We start from the raw sequence: 23,606 nt of genomic DNA on the forward strand, positions 1-23,606 counted from the left end.
CGCGCGTAGGGTAGCGTCGATGGTCGGAGGAGGGGGCTTTATTAAATAAACACGTTGTTTTGATGTTACTCGACGCGGGGAGCCATCTTTCCGCGAATATCCGTAAAACTTGATACACGCCCGGCGACGTAACGAGATGATCGTTAGCCACACGTTTATTATGCTCTCTCAGCATGCTCGAGCAAATAAAGCGTGCTGAAATGTTGCTGGCGAGAATGTTCTGTCGGAAATTTCGGTCTAAAACAAACACCGAACAATCCACCGAAAAATAGCAAGGAACAATGAAGTAATTTGAAAACTCCTCGGCGTATCGAAAAGTGTTTCATTTCCTGTTCACAAATTTGGAAACTAACGTGGACAGATAAGCACCGTGACTGATTAAATTCTGTTCACCAATATCACGGCCTTCAAGCGCGTGTATCCTTAATATTCAAGAAAATATCGCACGGCTTGTAACGTTTCACTCCCCCAAAATTGACAATGTAGAACAGTCACTGAATTTCAGAGCCATGTAACGAAGCCACGTCTTTCTTTTTTCCGATTACAGATTGGAGGCGCTGCAGTAGTGTCATCGAGACACCGACGACGACGAGACGGCCGAGGAGGACCGCGGCGTGATCGTGTCGCGGGGGTGGTGGGGTTGAAAATCGGCGCTTGCCCGGTGTCTCCTGTAGAACCTCTCTCTCTCCTTCCCATTCCCTTCGTTTCACCTTCTTTTTCCACGTCCACTGCCCCCTATTCACTACGGCTGTGCTTTGGTCTCTTACTCTTACCCACGTGCGTAAGGGGTTAGCGGTGTGTGCGTGGGGGTGCCGACGCGTAAGCACGCACACGCGGCTCGCAGGGATACCGGTCGGGTGGTATCGGAGAACACAGTAGCAGGGGCGCAGGCCTATTCGAAGCGACTGCGCGTTACGGCCGATCACTGGAGTGGTGGTTTGCTGGAGCGGTGTAGTGGGGGACGGCTGTCACCTGTCGTGGCGCTGTTCGGCCTCAGTGTGACGGCGACCGTTGTGGGTTTTGCGTCGTCCTCGTCGTGACGCGTGACGTACCATCGAGTAAGTGACTTTTGTTGTGTGTACCCGTAGGTAGAGAGAGAGAAACGCCATAGGGATCGCGTGTACGTGTGCGCAGGGTCGACGTTTTGCCTCTCTCTCTCTCTCTGTTTCTCTTCTCGTGTTCGTTCCATTCCCTTCCCTATCCACCCCCTGAAATCTTCTCCGACACACACTTCCCACGGATCCCCGACGACGGTCACCTCGCCGAATTTTCGAAATTCGTGATAGACGCGTGCGAGCACGCCCGCGTTCGGTTCTCGTGAATGTGCGTGGCCAGAAAGCCGGTTGTCCCGGGGGAAACATGCGTGAGCAGAGCCGGTGGACAACGACTGCGACTGCGACACCGACACCGACGAGGAACACGCTGCACGTGACTGCGGCACCCTCGCACCTTTTGCTGCAGTGAGTGGAGAGAGAAACGGAGGGAAGAAGAGAGTGATCAGAAACGCATTTTCCTTTCTCCTTCCGCTGTCATCGTGTTCGATAACGGGGGCTGCTGTGCGTTTCGCGGGGAGATAAAAGAAAAAGGAAAAATAAAATAAAAGAGTGTGCCGGTGATTGGTGCGCGGTATTTTGTGAGTTGCTTGCCCGAGGTTCTTTCGTTCGCCGTGACCCTCGCGGAGGAGACTACGAATCCTGGCACGTTTCCGGTCCCGTTCGTACCATCCGAGAGAAGATGAGGCGTACCATCTTGGAAACGGGGATGCACCCTGTGTTGTCCTGCTGGTGCGTCGTCGCTACGGTCACCCTTGCCCTCGCGGCCTGGCAGGAGAACATTCGGCCGAAGATGTACGTCCAGCTCGGTAAGTGGATAAATATCTTTATCGAGCTTATCGTTGCTCTTTTTCATTCTGGACCACGAGGTCTCTAGTTTGCTTGCGAGCCGCAAACATCGACCGAACGATATATACCTATGTACGTGGAAATTGCTCGCATCTCTCGTTGACGCGAACGAACCGTGTTTATATCGCGTTTCTCGCGTCTCGTGTCCTCGGGCCAAGGTTAATCACGTCGAACGATAACAAAGAGCGTGCACGAAGAAAGAAAGGGGCAAAAAAACTGTTTACTGGTTCGAAGAACGCGGGGCCCGTTTCCGTTCAATGGCTAACCTACCCTCCGAGTAAAACGCTGGGGATCGGAACCTTCGCGTCTTTTTTTTTTACCCCGAGTCTTTATTTCAGAATTCCATACAAGCTTTTTTTGTTCAACAATCGAACGAAAAAGATTTCTCCGACAACAAAAGCTACGGAACAATTACGCTCGAAGGAAAAATGAAAATTCCTTCGACAGGAACAAGCTCTGCTTCCCGGTTTCTGCAAACGGGATAGAACTTTATTTTTCCGTTTTCCCGTGTATCGCGCGTCCGGGTAGTCGAACAACGGTGCGGAACGGAAGTTGCACCGGGTGCAGGGTCATGGACCTTCCCCCACTCGGCATTGTTTCACCCCTAACGCGAGGGGAGTCTATGTATGCAACTCGGTGACTGCGACCCCTAATCAGTGACATAACCGGGGATCCCTCCTACGTGGATACTAGGAAAAGAATATAAAGCTATCGACCACCGTGTCCTGTTTAAATGATTGAAGTGCACGCGATAGAACCGATATTCGTGGAAAAAACAAACACGTCGTCGCCCGCGATTCGCGGCCACCTTATCGATCTCTGCTCGTCCACGATCCATACCGGCAAATATGTACACACATACTACAACCTCCGTTGGATCGTCCACTCTGTCGATCCAGCGTTCGTTTTCTTTTTTTTTTTTTCCTCCAGCCGCGGCTCGACCGAGAGTGATCCGCGGACAAAAAGAATCGCTCGATGGAACGTGAGAGATTAAAGTGTCTGGGTGTAATTAAAAAGCGACGAGTGCATCGAACGGTGGTCGATCGATAATATCTTGGATTCGCGGGAGATACAGTACACCGAAGTAGAATATTCCGCCCTGGGCCGAGACTCGAGCGCGCGTTGTCAAGGCCGAAGCGCGCTTCTCGACGCGGAGCCACGAGAGGAGAGGGATGCGAGAAAAGCGAGTGACGCCAGAGAGTACAAAGCGTCCCACATCCGAGGCACTCGACCTTAACGGCACTCTGCGTGTTCGTGTAGCAATGCTTACGCGACCGACGCCCAACATCCATCATTCTTTCCGCGCTGAAACGCGATGTTTTGCCGAGAAAAAGGACGAAGACGAGGAATTGCCTCGAAGCGGAGTGCATTGGTATCCCGGAGTAAATGCTACTCTATTTACAGACGAGTTTACGATGCTCTTATCCTTTTGTACTTGATGTTCATGCGAGCCGATTAGTTCGCGGATCTGTTTCTATTTACTTTTTTTCCTATTTCGTGCGAATGAACTCTTGACACGAATAATATAAAGGGCGTCTCAGCAAGAACTTGAATTTCAAATTAAATTAATGTTTTTTAATTTATTTAAAATTCAAGTTCTTGCTGAGACACCCTTTAAAACGCACACACGTTCACCAGTCCAGGTCGATCGGTGCTGCTCGCGATAAGCATGAAACGCTGCTAATTTTTCGACAAAACGCTCGGTTTGCGTGCATCGCAATACTTGTCCCAATAAAACGATCGGGCGAAAAAAAGCTCGTGTTAACATTAAAAGCTTTTTCACACCTTAATCAGATCGCAGCAAACAGGTCAGTGACTCGGCAATCAAGTGTTTTTGTTTGGTAGCCGTTGCGTAAACAAGCCCCGTGCCTGTTACACAACTGTTACGTTGCAACATTTTCCGTTTGGGTTAACAAGCAGCTGCGTAAACTAGTCATCGAGATATTAAAGTTTTCTCAACGTATCGGAATAATTGGAGATACAATATAGTATTTAGGAGCAGAGTTGGGCAGAATTTTATTCGAATAATACACAGTGAAAAGCAGCAGTATCTAAGGGTGTCGTTCTGAGCTTTAAACAGTTAGTGAGATTAAAAAATTGTTCGACAAACGTCGATTCATTCATAAAGAAGTATTATTTTATTATAAATAGTTTTTTTTATCTTTTATTCGTTATTCGAAACTTTTTATCGAGATAATTAGTTTGCTCATTTCTGTTTACGAGTGACGATTCTCCACGAGAATAAAGGACGGTTGCAGACAAAAAGAGCAGAATTTACGAAATTATCAAGGAGTGGCTTGAGTTTGGAGAACGATCAGAATTTAGTGTCCTCAGTGTCGGTTCGTGTAACGTGCCACTTGGTTCCGCGGCGTAGTTTGGGAATTCGACGGTGGCGGAAGTATGGCGATAGTAAGCCGGAACGTAAGCTCATTAGGTCGTTATGAATTTCGTCCGTGTATTATTTTCCAATAGTCGACAGGGGGTAGAAAGAGAGAGAGGAGGTAGGGGGTGCGCGACGAGGGACGCGCAGGGTAGGAATTGAAATTACACGAAGCACGTGTTATTAATACGCCACTGGCATTGCGGCAACGGTGCTGTTTTGCTCACTGAGCCAGAATTTCTGCTAATTCTACGACAGGGAAAACCACGCCGCAGAACCGAAATTGTAATCGCCGGGAAATGCATATTGCCCGTTATGGGAGAAGGGTGCAGGCAGAATCATGGGGAGACTAGCTCTTCGCTGACGCAACATTTTCGGTGGCTGCGGCGTTACGATTCGATGGACTATTAATGCTCATTTTTCCGTGGTTTCGCACGAATCGGATACGTTGTTATCGTTAGTCGATAGCCTTTCGATTAACGTCGATTCACGTTCTCCTTGCATAGTCGTGTTTCGACGATGATACCATCGATCGTACGATTTCTTGAGCCCTCTCGGCCGAGTACATTATATTCCTGTGTAACCCGATTGGTAGGAAATAAAAACGGTAGAGATAAGCGCGACTGCAGTTCACCGGAATATACGATTCGGCCCGAGCCTCCCGTATGTACCGTTCGTACCAGTTAAATGGTTAATCCGTAGACTTGCCGTTTCATGGAAAGTTTTTGCCGGTCGTTTTCTCTCTCTGGCGCGCTTTTATCTTCCGGATCGTTGGCCTCGAAACGTAAAAACCATCGACGCGCGGCGATATTTCAACGGCGTGCAGGGGAAAATGGAGCGTCGCGCTGCTACTGCGAATCGCCTGTCCACCGAGTGGCGCTGACGATCGGCCGTGTGTGGTTGGTTCCAACTAAAAAAATCGAAAAAAAAAAAAAGAAGAATAAAAAAAGCACACGTAAAATATCTGCACGTCCTTCGAACGTCGTAAATCAAGGCTGGGCTACTCCATCGGTGGATAGAACGTTTAAAAATCGAAACCGCGAGCGGAGCGTAGTGCGATCACCGCATCGACACGCTGCCTATTACGAATAAAAGGGAGATCACTGAGCTGGAACCAGACGTCGTCCCTTTGCCAGCCGAAACCTGGACGGGTCGATAATCACATCCCAAACCCATCGGGGCGATATTCTCCAAAATTTTGGGTGCTCGAACCCGCGATCGCGACGACGAAAAACTGGCCAGAAAATGTGCAGGACGACGATTCCGTCGACGAGACGAGATCTCGCGATCATTGATACACGAGCGTGTAATAGGTCGTTAACGCATTTAGTGGGAGCCCGTTATTAAAAGACACCGCGAATCCGATCCGTGGTTGATAATAGCATCGTTTGCCAGTTCATCGGTGCATAGCGGCAGTCCAATGGGAGCGCGTCGGATCGGAATATGGGCTATAGCACGCAGTTAATCCATATTACGGTAACTTTATCTGGCAGCTAGGAATACCGCAGCGGACCAATCACAGCTCGGGCCCCCCTCCGACCGATGAGAGGATACGTTATGATTAGTTTCAGCATACCGTGTACGCGACCCGGCACGTATAACCTGACCTCGGTCAAACCACTGGGTAAAATTACGGGGTAATCGTGTCAATTGACTCCAACGCTCGAGAATCGTGAAACGTAATTCCACTTTTGCAGCTTCGATCGGCCGTCGGATCGAGGGGAAAGGATCGGAAGGGAATATATATACATAGGTATACGTGAATTCACGTTTCCCCCCCTTGTGTCTCCGATGTCTTTATGAGAAAGCACAAACGAACACGTATCCGTGTCTTCCGTGTATACACGAAAGACTCTCTGTAGAGGCAGCATGCGAATTCACCACGGATTAATGCCAGACAATTGACGAGGTGTGTCGGAGCTCCGGAGCCTGAAAATGATTGATTCGATGCGAGCGGTGACGACGGAGAAGGTCTCCCCTTTTTAAGATTTCTCTTTGAGGATCGTTCGCGTGTACATACCACCCCCGCATTTTTTGTGAGCCTCGAGTGTGTACTCGACGATAGAATAAGTAGCATACTGGCATTGCCGAGGGGTTCATAAATCTTTTGTCGAGAGAAGACTCCCCCTCTTGCTAGGCTCGATCCAGAAAAAGCAAAAGGTCAAAAGCAGCAGCAACGGTGGCTGGGAGCGGGCAAGCGAGAGGATCGGCGGTTGTCGGTTCCTTCGTTCACGAGTACAAGTAAAAGTGTCCTCTTATCGTGGGTGTTGACTCGACCTCGCGCTGTCTCGGGGAACACAGGGGTTCGAGGCCTCGTAAATACGATTGCCTTCGCGAAACTTGGATGGAGTTTCTTCCGCGTCATTTCTGACGATTCGTCCCGTAATGCGTCTCTCGTCCCTCCACCGACGATGGATAGACGATTAGTTGGCGATTTTATTATCGACTCGAAACTCGGCGGATTCTTTAATATCGGGACGGGGCGCAGCAGCCGCCACCGCCGGCCGAGAAACTTCCTCTCCGAGTACTTACGTCGATTCGTCTCATAACGGCCAGCCCCCTACTTCAAAGCGAACGCAGACTTTTCGATGCATTAATATAATTTCCCGAAGGGAGAGACGAATAAAATAAACTCCGGGATATAGTTTCCACTGGCGAGAGTAAAGTTCCGAGGATAAGTTTAGCAAAGGGGCGGCGGATAATCCCTTAATATACCGCAACCGGAATTCACGGTCTTATCGCGACGTGAAATTACTGTCGGTGGTGATTGCTGGTGGGTGTCTAATTATTCGCGTGTCCTTAACCTACAGATTAAAATATCGCGTCTGGAGGGCGAGACTGTGCCGTTACCCGGTAAAAGGGAACGAGGAACAGGTTAACGAGATTCACCCTCGGTGTTTTTGTTTTTTTTACTCTCGCGCTTTGAGTCGTCGTAGTTCGATAAAGTTGTAGAGCAACCAGAAGCCGTCTATTTCCTTTTCTCGATGGTATCTTCGCAGTCATTTAATCGATCGAATAATAAAATTAAACACCGTCGTAGTCCATTTCGACGACAAGTTAACCAACCCCTTGCTCGTGGATTCCGCGTCTTGCCGTTCATTTCATTGTTATCCTTTTATTCGTCTCTGTCGTGCCCGAATCGTTGGCCCACCGCCTACCCTTTGTTCGCCTACGTCGATGTGTTGGCCCGTCGTCCGTTCGTCGCGTGGCGAGCCGATCTTTTCCTCCTCGATTTGCCCGGCACAGAAATTGGTTTATCGGCGGACAAAGTATGAATAATTCAAACCGGACGATTCACAGTCCAATCAATTCGGATCCGAAAGCAACGCAGCAACCCCTTGGTCTAGGGGCGGGGTACGTCCGGGGGGATGGAACGAAAAGGGCCATTAGTAGTACGGTCTAGTCTAATGCGAAGGTCGAATCGTCGGTCGTGCCCCGCACTCGCCAATCAAGTTCAATCCGACCTCCGAGCGAATGGAACAATATTTTAGATGAATAAAAAGAATCTGTTTTCAAGTTCGATCGCGGACAATGTACCCCGTCGTGTATTCGAACTTGAAAGAATTTACATGCCAGCGTCGGTTTAATGAACCATTTGTCGCAAATCGTTCTACGAGCCGGGATATCACGATTCACGCGTCATCGATTTCTTCCATTGACTTTCTTTATAACGTTGATTCTCCGGAGGGACCATTCGCGTTGTTGTTTCCGCGGACAATACCCGCGGTACGGAAATTGAATGGAGTGCGCACGTTCGGAGGAACGCGTATCTCGGAGCTTCGTACGTCGGCAAACAGCAGCTCGTCGAGAATGAATCGATTTCGCGGAAATCGGATCAGCCTCGGTTAGATTCCGATACTCGAGGACCTCACGTACAATTTTACAAGCTATTACAGATTTCTTGTTGTTTCCCAGGATAATTGATGGGCACCCGCGTAAACGGATATTTAATCGTTTCGTGCGCGCCGTTCGAATACGTCTGAAATCCATACAATTCCGACGTCTCTATAATGATATTCGAGGCAAGAAGCGCATCTTACCCAAACAGTCGAGTGTCTGTGTCTAAAGTAAAAGCAATGCATAATTAATTTAGCGCGACGGCGAATTGGTGCAAGGTGCACGGGAGGAGGCGAAGAAGGAAGGAACGATGCCGCGGGAAATGGAGCTGCAGGGACTAAGAACACGGCGGGAAAAACAAGAAAAAGAAAAGGGAGGGACGGGCATCTGGTCTAAAGATAAAAAGACGGAAGAAAGATAGAGAGAAACGTACGTGACATTGCGTCGCTTCGAGAACAAGTTTCCTAAACTCGATTACACTGGTTTTTCTCCGTTGTTGATTTTCGCTCGCGATTTTTCCGTGATGTAATTGTTGCAGGTACGTATGTTCCGTTGTGGTTGTTCTTCGCGCGTGTACACGGGCCTCCGCGCCGGTTACGGGGGAAGATAGTTGATACGCTTCTTTGGTTTCGAGTTTCCGTACCCCAGTTCGCCTTAATCGTATTTCGAATTGAATTCTTCGCGGAACAGCCGGGTGAGCACGTCTTAAGGGATTACCCGATTCTTTAAATTGCAGCAAGTGGAATTACCGAGACAGCGAACCTTATCTCGTGTCGCGCAGTTTATCCAATAATTCTGACGTTCCCGTCCAACGGCGGGCGGCGTGCGTCTCTCTGTTTTCCGCGTGTTGACGCGAGTTGCCCGACACGCGAGCGACGAACGCGTACGCAGCTCGTCTGCCCGAGCGTCAATCAAACATCAGACACGCCGTCCCTATCTAGCAGCTTCCGGCAACATCACAAAACCACCGGCGTTCTTGGTATTGGTGGACTTAGTACGTTGTAACTTACGCCAATCCGTTGCAATTTGCGGTTTAATCGAGCGTATCTGGTGGATCAATACGAGTGGGTTCGTCCTCCTGCCGCCGGCCCCCCGCCGCCTATCTCTTTCCATTGCGTTTCTAAACTTGGAGTTTCTGTCTACTCCGTTCGTGCTTTATCTCTCTCTCCCCCTCTACCAGTCTATACTGTTCGTTCGTCGACTCGTTTTCTTGCTCCTATCTCTTTTCGGCCCGATAATTCCCCATTGGTCTTGTCACGAGTATCGTCGAGATCGTTTAAAGCTTCCGATCGGCCGTGAAGTTTGCACGGGATTACGAGTATGATCGTTTCGTTCGAAAGTAGGTTGATTTCGCGATTTGTTTGGGAGAATAGAAAGAAAGACGGACATAGTTACGACAGGATCTCGAAACCCTTGGAAAGTTATAGCGCATCGATGAAACCGGAATGAGGACAAGGAACAGGATCGAGAAAATCTTTACGAATATTCTTTTCACTCGTTCCTGCGAAGTCGAGAATCGTAAGGGAGTCGTTTCGCACAGAAACGTTCCCTCGAACAGATTACACGGGATCCCAGGGCGGCTTTAAAGTTCGTTCTACCGATCTTCCTCCGGTCGTGCGCTTTCGTGCGTCAATTAAGGAACGGAAGCACTCTCGAAGGGGGGCGCCGAAAGTCGAACGTTACAAGGTTCGACGACTTTTCGGGGAAAATTGGCAGAGTCGAATGCCGTGTGGAATGTCTTTCGTTTCGCACGCGACGCGATACAGCGGGCCGGTATTTATCGAGCAGTAATTTTTCGATTACGATTTCCTGCGAGGCCATTAATGGAACTCTTCCATTAACTCGAAAAGCTTGCGGGCGCGCGCATTCGGTGGCGCCCGGAGTCTTCCCTCGTGAATTTCATGGAATTTTCATAGGGAACCGCAACCGGCCGCGTATTACGTTGATTAACTTCGACAGAATTCGAAATCGTTCCCCTGTTTCTCGTAAATTTTACAAGGTCGCTCGAATCTCTAATTTCAAGCCGCCGAGAGAATAATTGTCGACGATCGTCGGGTAGTCGCGATAAATAAGGTTAATACCGTGGCATTTTAGCGGGGTCTTTGGTGCACGGATGGTAATATCGTGGCCGGTGGAACGCCGCCCGCGTCCGTCGACGTTCTCTGTACCGCGCGGGAAATCCATTACGCGTATAGCTTCCGCGCGCTGTAAAAAGGAAAAGAGCTTTTCACGGATTAGGAGCATCCCTTTCCGTCTCCCGTTTTCGACCGGTGTATACCACCGACGCGTCGGCGAATGCTCGGTTCGCTGCTCTGTTAATGGCGAACGGAAATATCGCGAAGGCTTTTCAGCGGTCATTGCCGCGGAAACGGTGACTCGTGTCCTGCGAGATCGATCGGTCTCTGGAGTATCCTACAGAATGCGTCACCGCGTATTCTGTCTGGTCACGAGCCTCTGTGTACACGATCCTTCCTCCTGGAACATTGGTTTCGCACACACGGTTACACGTCGCCGGTTATTAATTTCGTCCGTGCCCGTTCGGACAACGAGCAACGTAATCTTCCATGTTGCCCTATAGACAACGTTCCTATATCGAAGGGTCAACGTTTCCCAACCGCTTTGCACCACTCCAATTTCAGAATTCGAAAAAGCGATAACGGTTAGCGTTGTCGCTGCGAATTGGAACGGGATTCATCGAAACGATAGCAAATCCTCTCTGTATGGAAGAGAATTATGAAATATTCGGTAACGAGCGGCAATGGAGTTGTCACATTTAAAAGTCCCCCTGGTTCCATTCACTGGTCCGCCTTTGTAGCTCGTTGACCGATCACCCCTTACCCCAGTCAACATTTCTCGGCCGCGAGTCACGAATCAGAAGCTTTTCAATCGGTCGTCGGCACGACTGGCATCCTGGAAGATCGATCGTTCTTTCTCTGTCTCTTTCTCCGTCTCCCTTCCGTTCTGCAGGACGATGCGTCAGTCGTGAGATAGCGGAAGGCTAAGGGAGGGAATGGTAGGGACAAATGGAGGGCGTCCGGAGGGTACTTCGACTCGGGCACCGTTGCTCTCGGAAGCTACTCTCTTGCTTTCTCCTTCTCGTCTTCTCCTTCTCTAGCACCCTACTTCCTCTTTTTTCCTCTTGCGTTCATTCCTGTGTCTGCATTTCTGCCACTTCTCTCACGATTCTGTCGCCTGGTTTGCTCTTTCTCTATCACCGCTTCCTCCTAATATCGTGGCTTAAGATGTCCGATACACGTACGATCGATCGGTCGTGTGCATCCCCGCAGGATCGCTGGCAGACACAAGAGCGGCACGTAAGAAAAAGATGAGCGAGGGAGACAGGGACGGAGGATCCTGATATCGAATTAGTTCATCGAATTTCGTGGAGAAAACGTCGATCGCTTTCAAAGACTGACCTAATGATAACGTAACGATTACGATCTCGCTGCACGAATCGATGCAGAACAATCTCTTATCGGGCTATTCGTAATTCCATCGCGTTGACGTTACGGTATGCTTGAACTCTAGTCGCGTAAGTTTGTTCGATCAAGAATTTCGCCCGGTTGATCGCGCTCGATCGGTATACGCGTCCAGTTAACCGAGCCAGAATCGCTGAGTTCTGTTTCCTTTCGTTGATCAAACAGAAGTTTGGAAAATTAGTTAAAAGTTGGCTCGTTTATGCCTCGAAAAGTTAGCGGACACGTTAAACAGCTACACGCTCGGCCGATTCTCCGCGCTCGTTACTCGAAAATTCTGGTGAGATACGAGAGAGAATAGTTGGTGGAAAAAAAATTGACGGTTGAAGGTTTCGGAGAAAGAGACGTCGAGACCGAGGACACGGAATTAGCTAAAGCCTCGAATCCACCCCTCGGATCATTTTGCAGAAGAGGAACGAGCCGAGCGACTCGAACGACACGGCTCCGACGGTGCGCTTATCACGATGATGAAAAATCGTGGAATTCGATCGCGCAAAGACCACGCGTTGGTTTCCTTCGAACAGGAGAAAATCATTTTCCCAGACTTGAACGGCGCGAACGTTAAACGCACGGTCAGTTTTCTCGTTATCGCGACGCGACCGGAATTTCGGGGGGTAACATCATCGAACCTGGCCGTGCAAATATTTAAGCCGCCCCTGAAGAGGACACAGTCGGGGTGAGAGGGAGAGAGAGAAAGTGCGGCAGAGAAAGAGGAAGAAAGAGCGAGGTAACGAGTACAACAGCCGCAGAGCGAGAGACGGGGGGATGGGAGAGAACAAGGGAGCAAGAGAGAGGAATTGGTGGCTGCATCATATATCCCTTGTGGTGGTCGAGTGCGCCCGCCGCGCGTCGGTGGTGGTAGTCGTGTGGGTGAAGGGGTGGTGACCACGTGACCGCCTACGGGCGCCATGTTAGGCACGGGGGATGCCGGATTCGCACGAAGTCGCACGAAGTGGAGTCGCCATGTGGTCCTCGCTGGTTCAGCCGATCAATACCTTGCCGGCTGCTGGCACAGCCAAGAGAGTACCAAGTTATACACGCGCGACGACCATGATGTCAACGACGAGGACGATCCTGGTATTTTTCGGACCGTCGTTGTCTCTCTCCCCCTCTTACCCGACCCTCATTTTGACGCTCCTATGCGGTCTCTTTGTTCGTTCCACCGTGACACGGTAATAAGACGTGGAAAGAGGGTGGAGTGTGTTGAATCAACCTGGGCTATGACGAATTTTATCAGGTGTATTTACATTGGTGAGGATCGTACGACAATGGAACCTCGTTGTATCATTGTTTCCCCTTGCCCTTTTTGGTAACATACTGCAGCGTCGACCCAATTGCACGCGCACGTTTAATTTGATGTGGCCCCGCTTTCGTGCGCGTCCCCTATACACCCCGAGCACGTGGACTCCAGCACGAGCGGTAAACGTCTGGTTGATTCCCTACAAATTGTCTAACGGCTTCCGTGGCACGGTAAAGTTTGTCGCTAGTGAAATCGCGATTAACGGGACCTAAGACTGTTGTTCGACGTCGGATTGGCTTGAGAATTTGTCAGCTGTGTCCGATCCTTTGAGAAAACTACGTTTGAGTCGTTGGATACACCCTGAAGTAGCTCGTCCTTCAAATAAGCGCTCGATATCGGTTGTGAAATCTTTTGTATCATGTTGTGTATGTACATTTCAAAATATTCGTGGCAGCTGGAATTCATCGATACCGATTCGTTCTTCTGTTTTATTCGAAAAGCTTCGTGGTACGGACGCGTCTGGCGACACACGATATAGCCTGGCATAACTGTGAAATATGAAACACGCGGGTCGTTTCACCTGCCCTGTCGTTACTCGTGCCAAGCTAAAATGGTCGCGGCGAATAACCGCGATAGTTTCCATTATTGAAACAGGCTAGCGCGCATCTGTTCCCTCCACGAAGGGATGGCCGTCCGCTACCTGCATGCCAAGGCGGGCACGGAAGCACGCAGGATCGGAACAAAGCTCGCCCAGATCGTGGCATTTCGAGGTGTGATCGTTCTCTGTCTGTTCCGGCGTGACTCGGAGGCTCACGACTACCGAGTAATACGGTGATAGGAACAAAGGTGGTAGTGGTGGTGTTGGTGGTGGAGAAGGAGGTGGAGGTGGAGGTGGGGGTGGAGGAGGAGGAGCAGTTCGTACCGTGTCCCGCGATGCTCGATTGCCATTTCCAATATCCTTCCCCCCATGCTGGATGAAGCATCGTGTATATCTGCCGGCTGCGCGACGGGGAATCGATAGAATTTCGTCGTCCCGTACTTTCGCGTATCTCCCTTTCCATTTTGGTAATCCACTTAATTCAATCTACACGCTGGCTCTCCACGCTAATCCCCGTGCCAGGAGTCTCGCATTACTTTCTTTCGGGTTTGACGATTACTTCGACGGCGATAATTCGTTACAATCGCAGTCTCTTTTCGTTGATGGAACTATCCGATAGATCCCTACGTCACAAACCGTTTTACAGATTGACCTTTATACGTTAAATTGCACTAATCAACCGTCCATTTATACTTCCATTGTTTTCAATGCCCTTTGCAGTCTTTTCCGCTTCTTTTGCGAGTTCGGAAAAAGTTTGAAGAGGAATTTCCTCAATTTGTTGACGCCTGTTTTTTTTTTGGAGCGATTAAGAGCCTTGCGTTTGGTTCTCTGATGTTTCACCGCTTCCACTATCGGAGACGAAACGTCTCTTCCGTCGACTTAGCCTCGTGCCAACGACACGCCTCCGTCTACTTTAGCTCGATTTCCAATAAACATCCTCGGCCGTTGTTCGCGCTCCTAGACGACGGGTATCGGTAGATCGAACATCGATAAAATTTGGCCGTTCTCTGACGGTCCCCTTCGCCAACCTTCGACGTCCCCAGTTACGACTTTCTCCTCGTTCCGGCAGCGCACACGTCCCTGTCTCTATCTCTTCCGGGAGTTGGTGTAGTTGGGAAAGATTATGGAAAAGCTACGCGCCCGACCGGAGATAACGAATGCACGAACGAATGCGAGCTTCGAAGCGAAGGGAGATAGGGGTCGCGAAACAACAAAAGCGAAGGAACGGACGGCGTGCGAGAAGCAAGGGGGAACAGGAGCAGCCAAAGAGGAGAGAAGGGTCCGTTCTCAGGGCTCGACGGCCCAATCCGGCTTTACTGTCTCATCATGCAAATTGTACGACTGTGGGATAAGTGGATGTGTCGCTATCTTCACGCACGTTGCTCCTCGGAAACATGGCCGCAAACGCAGCTATCGACTAATGCGTGTACAGGCAATTCTTCGTGTCAGACGCAAGAGGCGCGGTAAACCCGACAAGCGACCACTTCTAACGAGGAAAGGCACGGAAGTGTCCCCCTCCGATTTTGATTAAACTTCGTATGTCTGTTAAGCAATCGAAAATAAGGGATACGTATTTTTTTTTATCGGCTGAGACGCGACTTTAAGGGGTGAAACCACCCCTCGAAGTTTGGACCCGTAAGTACTATCTCGAAAACCGGAGGAGATACATGAAAACTTCTAATGAACGAGGTTTGCGGTTTCTTATATAGAATAATAATTGGTTTACAACAAAAAAATTTTGGATTGAAACTTCGTGAGGTGGTTTCACCCCTTATAGTCACGCCTCAGCCGATAAAAAAAATACGTATCCCTTATTTTTGACTACTTAACAGACATGCGAAGTTACATTAAGATCGGAGGGGGACACTTCCGTGCCTTCCCTTCTAAGTTGAAATGCTCGCTGATATCTCGATGATCAAACGTCTTATCGTGCAGTGATGAGGGTGAGAAGACTCAATAGACTGGTGCGTCGAATTTTTTTAAGGGCTAATATTCGCTTGCACCAAAGGGGAAGTTGTTTCATATATGACATTAATTATGTCCCTCATTAGTCCGTGCTCACGGGGAAAGAAATCATGAGAAGTGGCCTCGCTTTCGCCGGTTCTGCAGATGCACCACGGTATTATAACTCCGCCTTGAGGTGTACGTAGGTCGGTCAACGCGAGAGAGTGGGTTAGTCACGCGGCGGAGTTTAAAAGGCGTTTCCTGCGATTAGGTTCATTCGGCGGAATCAAACGCGAAACGGTCGACTGCATATTTTACGCGAACTAAACGGGATGGGAAACGGGGCAGTCAGACGGTAAACGGGATTTTTTCCTGTTTCCCATCCGGCTGGCATTTAAAAGTTGCTTTAGAGTTCTGAAGCAGCCTTTTCCGGCCATAGTCTCGGTTATTCGGGAAATTAGCGACTCGGGCTAGCTGAAAAATCCACTTGGTTCGAAGGGTGGGGGCACGGTCGCGCTAATAAAAATATAGCGTGCAACAAGAGCTTCCTGGACCGGTATTCTTGAGCACGTTGGGTAACGCAGCCACGTTGCCGCCACTGAAATCCTCCTCTCTGCTCTTTCTGGCTCTCCCACGTATTCCATTCTTTTCTTCCGCGGTTCCCCTTCGTTTTCGACTTTAATCCCACGGAAAATAGTGGCGTATACTTAACGCTTTAAGAATGTCGCATCTGCGCCGCGCTGTCTGGGCACGTGCGCCTCTTACGACCGTCTTCTTGTTTGCGCTTTTCCTCTCTATTCTCGTGCTTCTTCGTTTTCTACCTCTCTCTGTCTGTCTGTTCCGTGGGCCGTTTGTTTCTTTTCCCCTTATTCTTCGACTGGCTCTCTTTGCACGGTCATTTTCGGTTACGTCGAGTGGGGACGTCGAAAGGGTTCATCGATCTCTCCGCCGGGAAAGAAACTACGAGAGCTCTTTAAATGCGGTTGGTTTAATAAAAATTGATGGCACTCGGGGGATAGCAGAGAGGTCAATTTGACGAGTGTCGTTAGCCTCTTAATTACTGTTACTGGATCCCGGCGTCACGCATCGAGAGTTTGTTCGCTTGCTCGGCTTCGAAGTGCTTCGCTGTTTAGTCTTCGAAAACCTCGGTCGAGTCCGTCGTCGCAGCGAGTCGCGATGGGGCTTCTTCTTCTTTTTTTTTTTATTTTTACGAACCCCGTGGTTATTCCGAGCGAGGGACGGTTTATTGCGTTCATTGAAATTATTAATCGTCCGATCGTACCCGCCCTTTCGCCCGAGGAGACAGCAATTCGTTTTGCTCGCGAAACCTGAACGACCGCCGAGAACGAAACCCGCGACGGATACACGACCGCTGGGATTATCTCTCGTGCTCGGGAATACGAATTAATTACATGTTTCGCGGGCTCTAAATTAGAGCCGTGCCAACTTCGCGCGAGTTGTTCCCGCCGAATGTTCGTGTCCCTTTATTATTTTTTTTTGTTCGTCCATTCGAATCGTTGTCGACGAATCGGAGCGACTCGGTGGAACTAGTCTGGTTGGCTCGCGAACACAAAGGGATTAAAATGTTATCGGCGCTCCGATAGTCCGGCTATGATTTATAACGTACAATGCGTTCAGAAAACGAGTAGCTCGGGAACATCGCACGGTGCATGTACGACGCATAATTAATCGATGCTCCAACCAGCGTTTTGAAAAAAAAGTTCTTTATTCCCGTCTACGAAACCAGAATACCGGCGGTTCAGTTATCGAATTTTCATCCGTTAGACCTGGCTAATGACTCGTTGGTCGTTCGAACTTTTTCTAATTCCTTCCTGACGCTTGTACGTTTACCTACTGGTAGTCCCTTTGCTACGTCAATTAGTTTCGTTTACAATAAAAGGAAAACGGGTAGATAAAACACGCAATAAATACGTAACGAATCCGTCGAACTTTTCGACAGATCCGTCGAGCGCGCGGGGTGGTCCGCCGCGTCGAACGGCGTCGAGATCGGTCGCGCGTGTACGCGAAACAGAACCAACCCTCCGTGCGGAATTTGATCGTGAACACGCGACAGTAAACCCGGTCGATTTATGCTTCGTCAAACGGTGAACGTATTCGGATGAAAACCAAGGCTGCCCGTTAGCGGCGACCGAACACGCAAACGCGTTGAAACCGTTCGAAGCTGGGCTTTCCTCCAGGCGAAATTGAATTTAAAAGAAGGCTTTCACACGGAACAGTGTCGTGTGTTGGAAGAAGAAAAAAAAAACGGTGTAACGCTGTACTCGTTGCGCGCGTGGCGTTAAACCAGCAATCAACCCCGTGGCGATGCTGTTGGTACGAAGACGGATATCGTGGCGCAATCAGCTATTCCATCGACGAAACATCGTTACGAGCGCGCACGACGGTTCCGTGTTTGTTTCTGTACGAAGGTTGGGATATCGACGTAGCGCCTGTTTTATTGGCAATTTCAGAAATTGCGTCCGAGAGTGTATCGTGTACACTGCTCGCCGGGAGTCATCGTCCATGAAAGGATAGACAAAATTCTCCGCTATCATTTCATCTTTTTTTCCTCCTTTCTTTTTCTCTCTCTCTTGCAAGATTCGAGCTCTGGACGGTGAGGTCGGTGAAGGAGTTTCACTTTGTGGCCAGTCTGGAACGGAAGCCGTTATACTGACTTATTGGTTCGCGATCCGTTTGGACGCGTCGCCTGGCAAAAAGTGCAAGTTGGGAGAACGTCCCTTTGTCTTTCTTTCGCGGCGAGTGCTTTGCCATCGGCGACGGGGGACAATCGAAAGTCGAACGAAACCAGGCCAGCGTTGCTGCCAAATTGTCCCCGAATTTTCTCATGTTTCCCTCCCCTCCCCCTCTGATTCTCCACGACCAAGAAACTTCCGTATTGTCCCAGGCAAACCCCCGGAGGATGAGTTTTCGAATCGGAATCGAACTAGTTTCCCCACCGCGTTCTTGTTTGCGGAGGAAATTTTTTTTTTTTGTTTCAGTCGGAGAGAGAATGAGAGAGAGAGTACACACTCGAACACACGCGACCTCCGTGCACCAGAAATTCCGTAACCACCGAGAGATTTCGATTTTGAGGAACGGGACGGAGATACAATGTGCAAAATTGCTATCGTGAACGATCTATGAACGTGATTTCAAACGTTCTTTTGTAACAGGAACAAATACCGATGCGAGCCTCCTCGGTCCCTGGATTTTCGTTCTTTTTTCTTTCTTCTTTTCAACACGCTCGATATATCCGTTTGCTACCCGTCCCTGTCCTTTAGCATTTTATTTTCTGACCGAGTTTTGGCAAACGGAGATTGACGTTTGGCAATATTTTCGAGGAGATTTATCGTTCGCGTCGAGCGCACTCGAGCAATTCGCGTCGGTGAGCTTTACCGGCGGATATATATGTAGATAAAAAAAGAAAACTGTTTTAGTTGAACGGAGAATCGTTTCCAGTTGCTTTGTTGTCGTTTCAACGGTTACAGCGAGGATGTTGTACGCGAAACTTTTTTTTTTTTATCTCTATTTCTGTCGCTGGTAAGAGGCGCGATTCTTTCCTTTTTTCTGCGGGCAATCGAATTCAACGAAACATATGTACACGTGTTCCTCGACGAGAGATAACGTAGCGTCGCAAGACACCGCGTATCTTTATCTTCTCTTTTTTCACCACAAAGAGTAGTGGCACTGTGCGACGGCGGAACTTTTGTAGCGAGTCTGATGTACCATTAATGACGGTTACATGTACGGAGGTTTCGACCGTGTACACGAACGACGTCGTTGCACCGCCTCGGCGCATAATTATCAGTCTCCGAAGCACGGCGTGCGCTAATTACAGGGTAAGGTATTAGTTCACGACGTCAGGCGTGTTAGGGTCGGCGTAAATATTTGGCAAGGGTCGAGTAGGGGCACGAAGGTAGGGGTCGATGGTTCCGCCGGTCCTTTGGTTACACTGTCTTTAAATCACTATTAACTACCGGTATAGGATGAAGTTCGAATTTCCCGCTGCTAATTGCCGCAGTTTTGTCCGGTGGTTCCGCGTTCAATGTTTCTTTCACGTTTCGGATTGCATCCGTATCGTTGTGTTCGACTCCATCGATTTCGACGGGGCTCGTTACCGTTTGCCAGGATATATTGAACATTTTCCCGCGGGCTTGTCGCTTAATTATGCAATGCCACGGATTCGTGGGCGGCGATATTTTTGTATCTCTTTTTTTGGCAGTTCATTCGGATCGTAAAACGAACGATCAACCTTGGCCGCGCGTGTCGAACGCGTTCGAAAAAAAGTGAAATAGACCGTTTCCGCGAATTAATCGAAGTTAAACAGGAATTAATGGCATTTTTTCGGCGGGAGTTGGGGCTCGACCCATGGCGAAACTCCGTTTAAATATTTGACTTCGGCGTTGTCGGTGTCGATTGGATTTCGCTCGGCTTGCATCGCGCCCGAAACTGGTTCGACCTCGTTCGCTTGTATGCACATATCAAATACATCGAACCTCGTTGAACGCTTTGGTAACGCTGTTGCAGAGCCGTGGAACGAAATCGTTGAGCGACAAGCGTGGTGCGGCGTCGAAACTTCGTGATCGCCGGAAGGAAAACCCTCTGTCTTGCCCTGACGTGTGTTCGCATTCGTCTGTTCGATATAATTCAAAGGTATTTCCACTTACTCCTGGGAAACGTGATCTGCGTCAAGCACGAAAAAAAAAAATTGAAATTTACATTTTTTTTAAAGATCTTCCTTTTGACTTTTTCGAATTTCGTAACTGGAAGCAGATGGCCGGCATTGACGACCTTTCTCCCGACTTTTGCTATTACCCCGTTAGCCTTTTCGGTCCGGACGAGTATACAAGTGGTCCATAGAATGCTCGCTGTGGCCGAAGAACGAGTATACAAGTGGTCTTCGAAATGCTATTCATATGAATTTTTCTCGGCCGTCAGGAATCACATCTCGCTTTGGTGTCGCCGTGTCGAAATGGTTAATATTCCAGGTAAATCAAAGCCGCCTTTTGGATGAAAGGCGGGAATCGTACGCGATGCAGAGTGACGGGAATATTCGCGCGTGCGAGTGCCTACCCCGAAAAAGGAACAATCGACAGTTTCTTCATCCACTTGCTTATCCATGTCATGCGCACACGCACGTAAAGTGGAAGCCTCTATGCAGTATAAACATATATTACGTTTCGGAGTACGTTACCTGAATTCGCGGGTAAAAGTGATTCCGAGTCGCGCGCTCGTATTCCAGAGATTTTATATTCTAGTTGCACTTGAGTTTACAAATATCGGCTACGTCTCGGGGAGGGATGGGGGTGGGTTGCAGCAGAGTGGCGTGCGAGAGAAATTTGCTGAAAAATCGTTCGCGCCGCGAGGAATTCGTGCACGGAATAATCCTTCGGTCGTTCTCGCGCGTCCGTTAAGACGCGACGGAGTCGCGGCCGGTAACGATTACGCGAATCGTTCTCTTAATTCGAACCGCGACGCCTGACGGTGCGGTGGAATGAAATTAATCGGAGCGCAGTGCCACCCTCCCACCCCTCCGGTAAGTCTCTTTGTCCGCGGTGGTTGATTTTCAAAGACATAATGAAATTTAATTAATTTCCGGTACGTAGGTAGCGCTATAGCGTTGTCTGGACATTCCGCGAAAGGATAAAAATAATCTCGTCACGGACCGAGCGTACCAGAAATTTAATGCCTCGAAACACTCGTATATTTTCTCTAACCGTAAAATTTTCATTGGACCACAGCCCCATCCTACCGTGGATTTTATTCTTTTTATTCGTGTGGAATATATATAGTAGTGTGTGACGCGTGCATTCCGAATCAACCAAGGTTTCTGTGCCCCTCGAATTAACCCCGACTAAACCGACCTAAGAGGGTCGTCGAAATAAATGCTTCGCGCGGAACGCTGGGGGGCTCCTCGAGGCATATACATACATACGTACGTACGTTGATTCGCCGCCACTTCGGAATTATTGCCGTATAGGGGCTCGATGCTCTCCGACCGACAGTAGGTCGATGACGTCACTGACCCAGGATATTAACCACCCTCTGAACTCATTAATTAAAATACACGGTTCTTATCTGACCGGGCACGTAACGTGTCTCGGTACCGACTTGCGACCACTTTAAAAAATTATATTAGCGCGAGTCGGAGAAACAGAGGACGACATTAGTTTCGCTCTAATTACACAATTTTTCTTTCGAGTCAGGAGATAACGCTTTAAACGGTACCTACGAATAAAAATCTTCCCTGTGTATTCTCGCAAAGTAGGATGTTCCACGTTCAACCGTACCTGGTTCTCCAATTTTGTCTAAAACTATTTTGTTTCGCAAGTTTCAACAACCTGTGCCCACCGATCCGATTTTATTGGCTTTGGAGTTTGGAGCAATCGATACTGTCCTTCTACCGGAAATGCATAAGTATTTCCGTTCCCTCGAAACTGTCCAAAACCAACATTATTTTCGTTTTCGTGGCAAATTCGCATTGATTCAGTTCCCAGCTGTTCGTCCACGTTCCTAGATCGTGTTGGTCACGAAAAACTTTCGGAGTAATTAGAATAAAGGCTCCCACAAACCAACGCGATATATTCGTAGCCGCTGCGAATATTTCGCGTTGGCTTGTGGGAGCCTTAATTTCTCGGGCTTACCTCGCCCCGACCCGTGAAACCCTGAACGTTTGATAAGTGTTACAGAATCTCAAGTTTTCCATACTAGCGAACAGAAATAAAGGAGTAGCCGCGAAAGCAGCTGTTTTCTCGCAAACCTGGAATTCGCGTGTAAATTTTTAATTTTTAATTTCACCTGTTCCGTGCGCTCCGCTCGTTGCACCTGAATCATTGCTCTGGAGGTTATCGGTGCATACGGAACGAGTCGCGTGCGTCGTCGAAACTCGACTTCCGCGGCCTCTCGGTCGTTCGCGTGTCACACGTTCCCCGGGACACGATGTTTTTCGCTGGCCACCCCGCGAGCATTGTTATTTCCATCTTAATCAGCTGGTTTTTGCGCTCTTGATACACGATCGCCGCGAGAATCTACCAGGGGTAACGAAACTGGAGCGTGAGAATTCAGGCGCGTTGATTGCTTCTCGAACTGAATTTTCTTGTCGGCATCGTAAGATCTCGTTGGAACAGTGTATCGGTCATTTCTCTGCCGTATATTCCAATGGGGTTAATGAAAGCAAAGCACAAAAGTACATTCCTACCACGATAGTGTAAACGTTTCAATGTTTCCGAGCATTCGTTGCGACTGTCTTTATTTAAATCGAGCACTTCGCGATACCAGCAATCTATTCTACTTTATTCCATTGTTCGCCGAGTCGTTTCAGTTCCTTTTTCCTTGTACAATTTGAAAATGACGGATTGAGAATCTCGGATCGGTAATATACCGGTTGGCCGATGTATCGATCGTCACGGTGTACAGAAGGTAAACATCTTTCGTAGTCGCTCGGGACTGGGCAGGTTTTTCAATTCGAAGGGAAAGGATCCTCTCGCGACGATGAAACAGGGCCCTTTGCCCGTTTCCTCTTACCCACTTTTCGAAATGAACGCGCGAGCCAGGCGTTCTCGGTAACTCCGTCGACCTCTCTTTCCGACTTTCTTTTTTCTTCGGTGCTTCCCCTTTCCCCTGTTCTTGCTCTATTTTTCTCCGCTCTCTCGCGTTCAAGCGACCCCCTCTCTCTTTCTCTTGGGGTCCTCGCTACCCCCGTGGAATTCCTTCTTTTCCAGAGCTCGCGGTTTTTCGCCGTGGAAAAAGCCGCCCTGAAGAATGCCGCCGGCAGCGACGCGTAAATTAGTGTTTAATTAACTCTATTTTAACGAATTGTTATTGCGCACCGGCGAACACGTCTTTTCGTTATATCGGCGCGCACGATTCAACCAGGCGTGACGAGGGAGGGTTGTCACGGGTTGCCCAGGCTTATACGCTCAATTTATCTATGCGTCAATGGTTTTTTGCTCTGTCGTTGTCGATACAATCGCGTAGAGACGTATTCGTTGATCGATTTCGTCGACCCTCGCCGGTCGGGGCCAGACTGACCGCGCCATCGCAGTTCGATTAATAATTCAATTACATACCGAGCTAATTACCAAACGGCGACGCCCACTGGTTGTACCGTCGTTAAACGTCTGCTACAATTGTCCGGCGAAAAATGATTACAACCGACACGGAAGACTGCTCCGTTCACGGCGAACAGCGTCTCGTATAGCTGAAACGACCGGAGTACTCGGAGAAGCTG

The 23,606-nt window shown here is 49.1% G+C and overlaps 1 protein-coding gene across 2 annotated transcripts in view; it reads left to right on the forward strand.

The window, feature by feature from the left end:
- Nucleotides 1–1,001: 1,001 nt before the first annotated feature.
- Nucleotides 1,002–23,606, forward strand: part of LOC107188975 (semaphorin-1A) — a 124,179-nt gene continuing 101,574 nt past the window's right edge. For both annotated transcript variants that reach the window (XM_015577385.1, XM_015577386.1), the window contains exon 1: nt 1,002–1,861. In XM_015577385.1, coding sequence (XP_015432871.1) covers nt 1,735–1,861 — 127 coding nt within the window. In that variant the 5' untranslated portion in view covers nt 1,002–1,734. The remainder of the gene's footprint in view (nt 1,862–23,606) is intronic.

This window comes from Dufourea novaeangliae, unplaced genomic scaffold (assembly GCF_001272555.1).
Source record: "Dufourea novaeangliae isolate 0120121106 unplaced genomic scaffold, ASM127255v1 scaffold125, whole genome shotgun sequence".
In the NCBI taxonomy this organism is placed as follows: Eukaryota; Metazoa; Arthropoda; class Insecta; order Hymenoptera; family Halictidae; genus Dufourea; species Dufourea novaeangliae.